General features: G+C 42.1%; 1 protein-coding gene across 1 annotated transcript; it reads left to right on the top strand.

Annotated features, from left to right (window-relative positions):
- The first annotated feature begins 183 nt into the window (after nt 1-183).
- IFT52 (intraflagellar transport 52) lies at nt 184-9,154 on the top strand. Its single transcript, XM_032127224.1, has 13 exons — nt 184-416; nt 1,311-1,398; nt 1,657-1,786; nt 2,661-2,736; nt 2,824-2,895; nt 3,233-3,359; nt 3,930-4,016; nt 4,305-4,373; nt 5,096-5,250; nt 6,275-6,362; nt 7,506-7,614; nt 8,112-8,257; nt 8,840-9,154. Exons 1-13 carry the CDS (start codon nt 298-300, stop codon nt 8,885-8,887), a joined length of 1,314 nt encoding a protein of 437 aa, XP_031983115.1. The 5' UTR covers nt 184-297; the 3' UTR covers nt 8,888-9,154.
- The last annotated feature ends 1,133 nt before the right edge of the window (nt 9,155-10,287 follow it).

The following is a 10,287-nucleotide window of genomic DNA, read 5'->3' as shown; positions in this document are numbered from 1 at the left end:
GACCGCGGCCGGCTGCGCGCAGTCCCGTCCCCGCCGCGCCACACCCCCGCCCTCCGCAGTGGTAGCGCCCCGCCCGTTTCCCTGGCGGGGAGTGGAGCGAACCACCGCGGTGACCTCGGCACTCTGTGGGGGGGCGGGGGCAGGACACCCGCGCATGCGTGCGACCGGAGCGTTGCTAGGGCGGAGCGCGCGTGGTGACGGCGGCACGGCGGGGCCGCGGTGGGGACCCGCGGGCGGCCGCAGCGCCGGCGCTTGTCCGCTGCCCCCCAGAGCCCTCCGGCAAGCCCGGGGGAGCCTATGGAGAGCGGCCCGCGCACTGCCATAGTGTTCAACGCCTCCAAGGGCGAGAGCTTCACGCCGGCCGGCGGCTACAAGGCCCTGCGGAAGAGGCTGCGCGGCAGCTGGAAGGTGCAGAGGTGAGGGGCGGCTCGCGGGGACACGCAGAGGCCCCGGCGGGGGTGTGCGGGCCGCGCTGGGTACCCGAGTGGCCTTGGGGATGTATCTCGTGAGCTGAGGTCGCTCTCTCGCGTTGATTGCGCCCTGTTGCATCTTCTGCCGCTGTGGGATGTTGTGCGTGGTTCTTTGGAGCTACAGCTGTCTCAGCTGTGGCGGAGATGCAGTGTAAGTTGTAAGGATGAAGCGCCTCATGCAGATTTGTGAGTCTGTCTCGATCTGGAGTTTGGGACAAAAAGAAAACAGCCCCGGTGCAGGTGATGCTGTTTATCTGGCCGCTGCAAGATGGCACGGCATGAACTGTTTGGGAGAGGCTCAGGCTGGATATCAGGGAAAGGTTCTTCCCCCAGAGGGTGCTGGGCACTGCCCAGGCTCCCCAGGGAATGGGCACGGCCCCGAGGCTGCCAGAGCTCCAGGAGCGTTTGGACAGCGCTGCCAGGGATGCCCAGGGTGGGGTTGTTGGGGTGTCTGTGCAGGGTCAGGAGCTGGGCTGGGTGGTCCTTGTGGGTCCCTCCAGCTCAGCTTCTTCTATGAAATGTGCCCAGACCAAAAAGAAAAAGAAAAAAATAATAGGAAGCTCCTCAGGTTCGAAGTTCAATAGCAGCTGTGACAGCTTGCAGCAGCTCTGGAACTGCCACGGTGCCTTGTCAGAGGAGTGTCACTGTTTAGCTGGTTGACATTTATAAGGATTATTTTTGCTCAAGTTGTCAACTTTAAACCCAGATAAAAGGATGCGAACTGACTGAAGTGGTTTGCTTTGTGTTCATTTGCCAGTCCTTTAAAAAAAATAAAAGGAAAAAGTTGTGGTTCAGGGCTATATCCAAGAATCATGTGTGTCTTTATTAATCTATTCATAGCTTGAAAGATGAGATCACATCTGAGAGACTGTTTGGGGTGAAATTGTGGATTACAGCAGGACCAAGAGAGAAGTTCAGTGCTGATGAGGTAAAAAGTCAATAATTGTTTTCAAGTTACTTATGTTTTAAAATTTGCTGAAGTAGAAAAGAGCAAGACAGAAGACTTTGCTGTAATGCTGCTTTAAATGAATTAATATAAATTGAAATTTGATGTTTTTCTCATAGGATCAAGTTAAATGCAGGTAGTCAAAATCATTTACCTTCCCTCATCTCAATATAACTTCATGCAGTTTTGTGTGTAGTTTCTCATGTTTGGTTTTTTTTCTGGATCTGTGTTGTTTTCTAGTTTTCCGTTCTGAAGAAATTCCTGGAGGATGGTGGGGCCATCCTGGTGATGCTGAGAGAAGGTGGAGAGTCCCAGAATGGCACAAATATTAACTTTTTGTTAGAAGAATATGGGATCATTTTCAATAATGGTAATGGGGCTCACTGCTGCCTTTTATTCATCAATTTGCAGCAAAATTGAAAGAGCAAGGTTCAGCCTTTGTGGATACAAGCCAAGCAGATCTTTCTCACAAAGTATCTTTTGATCTAAAAGATGTTTTTTCTCTAAATCTGCATGCACGTGGCAGGGTAATACTGGAGCACAGCAAAGGCTTTCCATGGACAGAGTACCTGGACAACTCGGCCATCTCCATTCCTTTGCTGTAGCTGTTAGTTTTAATTTACTAGAAAAATTAATTCTAGTGAAATTTCTTGATTCAAAAGCCTTTAAGATATTTTCCACACATTTTAAAGGATTGACTCACTTCATGCTCATCCTGAATAAGAAGTGGCACTTTTCTTTATCAGACCAACAAAATGTCATTCATTAGTTTTGTGCTGCCAGTGGGGAAAAAACCCCCAACAACCCAAGGCAACTGTGTCTCAGTGTACATAAAATATTTTGGGTCTTTGGTGGCTTTTCTCAACTGTGCCTTTTTTTTGCATCAATCGGATTCGATTCATCAAGTGTTTGGAAGATGTATTAAAAAAATCAGCCTGTAAAAGCTGATACAGGCTGTTTTAACTGGACCATCTTTTGCCTCTTCTGCTTTGCAGAAGATGGACATGTGCTTACTTTTTGTATTTTTATTTGAATTTGCAAAGGTATTCCTGTCCTAAATCTGTTTTGTCCAAAAGGAAACAGTAGTGAAGGCTGATTTCAATTCTTTTGGGATCCAAATGCCGGCTTTGTGCTGTTAGAAGCAAACACCCAGGGAATCCAAGAACTAAACTAATTTTTCTTTGCTAAATATAACACACTGATCAGCTAAGGTGTGAATTTCTGTATTTTTTTCTTGTTTCAAGATGCTGTAGTACGGAATGTGTATTACAAGTACCACCACCCAAAGGAAGCACTAATCTCTGATGGAGTTTTGAACAGGTAAGGATTTGGGGTACATGAATCCTCACAGTAAACTCTTGTCATCTGGATTGTTTTCAGCAAGGTTTGTTTTTCAATATCTCATAGGGGAATCAGTGAAGCTGCAAAGAAAACAGTGCTTGAGACAACAGATGAAGATGGAAGGGGCCATGACTCACAGTGAGTGTTTTCTGTGAGGAAACTGATGTGAAAATACGTAGAATACCTCAGAACTGGCAGGTTGGTGATTAGCAGCAGTACACTGTGCTTATGGTGAGGTTTTCTAATGCATTTCTTATGTTCTTATGCTTCTTAGGTTATATCTGGAAAGGGGAATCTGTTTAGTAGAGCTTGGTAACCTCTGAAGGAGCAGGAGGGATAGGTTTGGAAAGGAATTACTGTTCTCATGACCAGATCTTTTTAGCCTCTAGTCTGTGGGTTTGATTTTGAGTTCTGTGACTCTGTCCAGCCTGCCTGATGCATGCAGGTGCTTATGGAGTTTCTATATTTCCTGCAGAGCTCTCACCTTTGTTTATCCTTTTGGAGCCACACTGAATGTGATGAAGCCAGCAGTGGCAATTCTGTCCACAGGATCCGTCTGCTTCCCTCTCAACAGGCCTATCCTGGCTTTCTATCAGCATGAGGTATGAGCTGCCTGGGGCACTCCCTGCATTCCCCCTGCCCCACACAAAAACTGTGAGTGGATGTTTTGGGGATACTTACAAACCCACCTCAATTTTTGATGCATCTGCAAACTCCAGATGAGCCCTGTGACTTCTTATTCTTTTTATAGTAAACTTCTTTGCATGGGGTTCAGAGGAGAGTTAATGAGCTGGTCAGCAAAGATTACCTATTTTTTGGTTGACTGGTGGATATCTTTAGTTCTTTAAAGTTTTGGGATTTTTTTCCACTGTTTTAGTAATAGTTTATTAAATAAAATTATCCTTAGCTTTGTAAGTACACCATATTGAATGAAGGAAGAGGCCTGTCGCCTCAGAACCAGTAGATTTTTCATATATTGTCTTGCTCATCCAACCCTGTTAATTTACAGAAATAAATTCAGAAATCTAGTCATAGTCAATGGTTACAAGCACAGGATTGATATTAAGTTAACACAGTTTTTTACTATGTAGACAAGTAAAGCAGTGCAAAAACAATTACCTCTAAAATTGCTTTGGAAGGAATTTTTGTTATATTGTATTCTTTGTTGGTAGAGTAAAGGTGGAAAGATGGCAGCGCTGGGATCTTCCCACATGTTCAATGACCAGTATTTAGATAAAGAAGAAAATGGTAAGATCATGGTAAGTTGGAGTCTTTTGGGAGTTGTTTTTTTTCTTTAAAAACACCCTAGTGGGTCTTCACAACGTTTGCAAAGCACTCCAGGCTCATCTTCATTTTAGAGTTAGACAGCTATGAAATGGATTCAGTATAGGGATTCTAAGCCAATACTAATGGATATTCTTTGATTTATTATCTTATTTTTAATCTTTTTCATGGCATGTTATTTAATAGATTTAATACGAATATTTAAGCATAGTATGAGATTATTTGGATTCTCCTGAAATTAATTGAGTTTTGCCCTTCTCCAGGATGTGCTTTTCCAGTGGCTCACAACATCAGATATCCACTTAAACCAGATGGATATGGAGGACCCCGAGGTAAGAGAGATCCATCACGAGGAGGTAAAGAACAGTGTGATCTGGCAGCACCAGTTTTGGTGTACCATGTATTTAGCAGAGTGGTTAACAGCCAGATGGGTGCTGCTGTTGTTGCAGTACCTTTATTCATGGTCTAAGATTGAGTAGACAGATGGCTTAGGTGTAAAAGATAATGGTATCACTCAGCCTTAGATTGCTCTTCGTTATCAGATAGGATTTGTGAAAGTCTCTCTCAATTTGCCCATGTTTAAGAGATTTACTGCTCCAGTGTAATGAGTTTTTTCACTCTGAGCCCTCAGACAGGAGGAGCGTGCAGGAAGGAAAGGCAGATTTTCTGTATGTGAGTAGGGATCAACGTTTGTGTCAGCTTTAGTTGTATACAAATGCCATTTTTATTTGGAAATATCTTTATGTGGTAAAGTTGTATACTCTGTGTGCATAAAAGAACAACAGTTTTGCATGGTTGTTTAGTAAGCTGGCTGTTCTAATTTTAAAGAATTAACAGAAATCCAGATGAAACATCCATATGTTGGGTAGCTTTACAGCTGAGAGAAGAGTTGGCACAATTACTGATCTAGTGAGCTGCACTGCAAAGGGCCATACCTGATAAAGAGTGAAATAATAACTTGTAGGTGAGATTTTATGTGAGATAGAAACTAGAAGGAGGCTATGGGAATGGGTTGGCCGTTTCAAATGACAGGGATGTGTACCTGTGTGTTCAGATTTCAGACTACACCGTGCTCCCCGACACAGCCGCGCTCTCTGAGCAGCTGCGAGTCTGCCTGCAGGAAGGAGATGAGAACCCAAGAGACTTCACAAAGCTGTTTGATACATCCCTTTATCAGCTGGACACAACTGCCCTCCCTTCAGTTATCAAGTCAGCAGCTGTAATTTTCTTATTATTTATTTATTCCATTCTGTGTTCTGCATTTTCTGTTTGTGTTCAACTGTGTCTCCTTAAGAGCAGGAAGGACTGAGCTGTGGGCAGCGTTTTGAATATGGATATACCAGAGGATGGATTTGTACAGTGTGGCAATGATGTTTTCTCTTGCTGCTTGTCTTAGCTGTAGTTTCTGGCCTTCTTCTCTCCGTTTTTTTCTGACTACACGAGATTCATTGATCTAATGTTTTTAGAACTGTCTGCAGTGAAGTTGGGCACTTTCTGGAGTGATAGCTGAGAGCTGCTCATTTCCCCACGTTTGAATTACTTGGCATTTACTGAAAGCTGCATTTCAGTCGCCTTTGCATTTCCCAATAATTGTGTTTTGAGGTTTATCAGCTGCTCAGTTTTCCCAGTTTGTGTCACTATCAGCTTTGTCCATCATAACTCCCCTGTTACCCAGATCATGTCTGAACACTTGAGTAGTGGCCGCTTAACACAGATGCCATGAAACTCCACTCTGCTGTGGACACTCTTCCTTCTTACTCTGTATTTCTTGTATTTTCACTAGTTGTGAATTCACAGTAGGATCTCCCTTCTGATCCCACCATAACAAATGTTTTTTTTCAAAAATAAATTTTGGTTATTGACTTCCTTACAAACATTTTTGAAATCCCAGTTCTGCTTTTTTGTGCTGGATCACTTTTTGTTCATCCATGTTCATCCTGCTAAAAGTCAATTGAAGAATTGAGCTGTGATTTTTTTTTTGATCATCTGATATATCCAGCTATCATTATCTTCCTCTGTCACAATTTTAATTTTCTCACTGTAGAAGTTGTTTATTACTGATCTGTAGTTCTCTGAGGTCCTTCTAATATGGACATCCCATTTTTTTTTTGTGCTGTTACAGTGCAAAACTTTGATGCTGGTGTGTTCACAAAAATCCATCTCTGTAGCCTGCAAGTGGAAATAGATGTTGTATTATTTTTTCTTGCATACTTTGAATTTTTCTGTGCTGTAGAGCTTATGAAGAACTGAATGTGAAACATGAACCCCTTCAACTCATTCAGCCTGAATTTGAGAGTCCACTACCTGTCCTCCAGCCAGCTGTGAGTAATTTTCTTGCTTGTGCAGTACAGGGAGAACCCTTCTCCATGAAAGCTGAACTTGAGAATCTTGGAGGTCTTTTCCAACCTTAATGAGTCTCTGCTTCATTTGTTTCATGCAAAACCTCTGTGTGTCATTTCCATACTTCTGTAAAAAAAGCGGTGAGAAATACTGTAGTAATCATTAATCACTGGGGAGTTGAATACACTACAGGGACCATCTTTTAGAAAGAGCACTTATTTACACTTCTAATTTTTATTAAAAGAGCTTCAAAATGTAGTGTGTGGTACCAAAACAGAATCCTTGTGTGATAAGCTTCTGGTTGAGTAGCTGCTCCCAGTCCTGTGAGGTGTTGGCTCAGCCTTCCCTGTGAAAACAGGATGTGGTATTTCAGAAGGCAGTGGTGGTGTAAGTACTGCACTGAGTGCTGCCAGGGAGGAGCCAGTCTGTCCTGCTCTGCTTCCATCTCCCAGACCCTCAGGAAAGGCAGAAAGTGGAGCACTGGTCTTTTACAGCAGGAGCTGATCAAACTTTTACCAGCAGAGATTTGGGCTGACAACAACAACACGAGCTATGGTGGTGTCAGACTCATTTCAGAAAGCAGGAAGCTCTGAGTATCTGAATTTTGCCATCATTGTTCCATCCTTCTTTACCCTGGCTATTGAGATTGCTGGGATCCTTATAGCTGCAGGATTGCAACTGAAAGTGGTGTCTCATGCACTGCTTTTTACAAACCCAAGTCCAACTTGTGACATAAATGGTGCCTGCATGAATCAGAAGATACTCTGACCAGAACTGATGTCAATATATTTTCAGGGTGATCTGTTATGGCCAATTTAGTTCCTCAGCCGTCACCTGGGTCTCATGGAGCAAAACTGAAACTGCAAATAAGAATGTCTAGTTGTGATGCTGGGTGATAATTCTGGCACCCTTGTGACTAAACTCTTTTGGAATGTTCAGTTATTTTTACAAAGTAAGAATGGAATTTTCAAATGGTGCCCCTTTGTTCAGTGGGCTTTGGAGTTGCTTATGGCTTTTTAAAAGGTTTCTTCAAGTCCAGTAAAAGTTCAAAACTGTTGTCTTAGAGATCTGTAAAGTGTAAGAAAAATATGTGGCAATCAACCATGCTGCTTTTTCTCTTCAAGGTTTTTCCACCTGCTTTCAGAGAATTGCCTCCTCCCGCTTTGGAACTGTTTGACTTGGATGAAACTTTTTCCTCTGAGAGAGCACGTCTTGCAGAGCTCACAAACAAATGTAAGTGGAGCAGATTGTTTGCACATTTATATAAAAAGTCCAAATTTTTAGAGGAAAACTGTTATATTTAATTTTAAAGCATGGACCTCATTTGGGAAAATCTATTGCTCTCATCCTGATCCAAGAAATTGAAAGGCTTTGGAAATGGATAGTGTGACTTTATGTACCATGACATTATATTTTGTCTGTTACATGACATTTTATCCTGCTTCTGCCTGCTGTTTCCTATATTGTGCATAAATTGCTTTGGGCACTCTTGCTGGTGAATTTCACATCCTTTTTATGCTTTGAAGTTAAAACGTTAAGATTATTCTAAACACCTAAGGAAGATGAGCAGGTACTGGCTGCAGGAATACATCATGGCTGGTCCACTGAGCTTGGTTATGGGACTGAACCTCCCCGAATGCCAACAGCAAATGGAGATTCAGAGCAGTTTTTGGCCAGCTGCTCCAGATGTGTGTGATACTCACCTGCCTTCCATCTGGGCTCTTGTTTAGGCACTGATGATGACCTGGAGTTTTACGTGCGGAAATGCGGTGATATCCTGGGTGTGACGAGTGAACTCCCAAAGGACAAGCAAGATGCCAAATATATCCTGGAGCACATCTTCTTCCAAGTGGTTGAGTTTAAGAAACTGAATCAGGTATTTTTATAAAAAGTACAATGAGTAGCTGTAGTAGCAGCAGTGAGGGTGGTGTGTCATTGTAGCAGCTACACTTGTCACAGGCGAGAGGTGCAGTGATGTAAGACATTAGTTGTGCAATAAATGAGACCAGTGAAGTGTGATCCAGAGTACTTACGACTGTTAATCTCTATAAAACATATAGTGCTCAATTTATTAAGTCTCTCATTTATTTTAATTGGGGGATTAGTACATGCAAGTGTAGCTTGTAATTTCAACTAAATCCAGTTGATTGCTGGTGCCTGAGTGAGAGCAGTGAGGCCTCAGGAGTGCTCACAGCTCTGGCCAGTGCTGCAGTGCAGAGGTGACACCAGCACTGTTCCTCAGCAGCTGTACTGAAACACAGCTGTGCTGAAATAGTTCCTCATAGTAGATTTGATGCTTCAAAGTGTGTTTGGAGCATATTGGCAGAGCAGCAGTTTGTGCTAGCAAGAATTGCCTGTTTCACACATAATCTAGCTAAGCCAAAAATCTTACAGTTCTATCCTGTTGTTAAAACTAATTTTCCTTCTTTTTTTTTTTCTTTCTCTTCCCTCACTTAAGGAACACGACACTGACCCAAGTGAAGCTGGATTCCAGAACAGTACCTGAGACCTGGCTTTCCCCAGTTTGAGAAAGACCTTTTAGTGAAAATATATTTTTCCATTTTTAAAGCCTCTCCTTTCAGTATATTGATTAGGACTGTCTCAGTAGTTCACTGAATACTTGGATCATTTATATGTGGTAGTTCAGATAATTAATGCCTTCTGGGGAACTGCTTGTATTTCACAAGCACTTTCCAAAGAATTTCTTATTTTTCTACTTCTTTATTGAAAATGTAATTTTTTAATATATTAAAAAAATAATATACGAAGAAAATGTGTTTTGGGTCCTTCTTTCTGGCTCCAGCATTTATTTTCTTGTAGTTAAGTCTTACTGTTGGTTCTCCTGGTGTACATGAGATCCTTAATTGCACTGTGAGAGGGGTTGTTATTTTGATTTGTGAACTGAGGACAAAAAATAGAGCCATGATTCTAACAGGAGCTGCTGAAAATACATTTATCACCCTCGGGCAGCCTCCTTTTGTCTCTCTGCCAAAGAGAACTAAGGAGAGGTGAGTTTGCTATTGTAGAAGGAAAGTATTTCTTCCAAGGGAGGGGAGGATTTGAAATTAAGCAATAATGACATTGTTGCAGATCACTGCCTCATATCAGACTGGAACTACATAATTTAAAAAAGAGAGGACAGCACATGGATGAAAACCTTAAGATTTAATGGATCATTATTAAGAAACTTTGATACTGCACAGAAACTCAGGAATATTTTTACTTCCAGTTATTTGATATCTAGCCCACTCCCTGAGGTGGTGAGTTCAGTAATGTGCAGGAGTGGAAATTCAGGTTAAATTCATTGACCGTGAAATGTTGAAGCTCAGTGCACAGCAAAAATAGAGACAAGGAGATCAGTGGTGAGAAGAAAACATTTGTCAACATCATCAACACCACATCTCTATTGCAAGGACTTTTTTTATATTAATGTGGTGAAATTGCATTACAAAGCCTTTGTTTGGCTGTCAATCTGACACTCAAATTGTTAAACATAAATTCTTCCCCCACTCAGGCCTTCCATGACTTCTGTGCTTTACCTTGCTCTTCCATGGTTTTTAAAATCAAAGCTGTTTTTTGGGAGAAATCTGTTCATCTTTTATCCCCCAAAAACTTCTTTTTATTTTACATTTCTTCATGTTTCACATATCCTCTTGGCACAGGTTTTTCTAAAGGAGGTGCCCCAAAGCCCCTGCCACGTTCCTGCCCAGTTGAGATGCGCTAATATAAATGTTAGCAGAAGTGGTTGTCTCTTCTGCTACAGACATTCCCTTTTCTCAGCAGAATGTTGGAAATTTTTCATTTCTTCCTCTGTTTGCCTTTAAGTCACCCAGAGCACTTTGTACATTCCAGCTACAGATTTACACAACAAGCTTAATCTCTTCTCCTGTGTGGTATCAATACCAA

Source organism: Corvus moneduloides, chromosome 17 (assembly GCF_009650955.1).
Source record: "Corvus moneduloides isolate bCorMon1 chromosome 17, bCorMon1.pri, whole genome shotgun sequence".
Classification (NCBI taxonomy): domain Eukaryota; kingdom Metazoa; phylum Chordata; class Aves; order Passeriformes; family Corvidae; genus Corvus; species Corvus moneduloides.
Note: the sequence above shows the minus strand (reverse complement) of the source record. Positions and strands in the feature narration are given on the sequence as shown.

Coding starts and splice junctions, on each gene's coding strand:
- IFT52 (XM_032127224.1), top strand. CDS start 298: ATGGAGAGCGGCCCGCGCACTGCCATAGTGTTCAACGCCTCCAAGGGC. Junction 417..1,310: donor GGCAGCTGGAAGGTGCAGAG/GTGAGGGGCGGC, acceptor ATCTATTCATAG/CTTGAAAGATGAGATCACAT. Junction 1,399..1,656: donor AGAAGTTCAGTGCTGATGAG/GTAAAAAGTCAA, acceptor GTTGTTTTCTAG/TTTTCCGTTCTGAAGAAATT.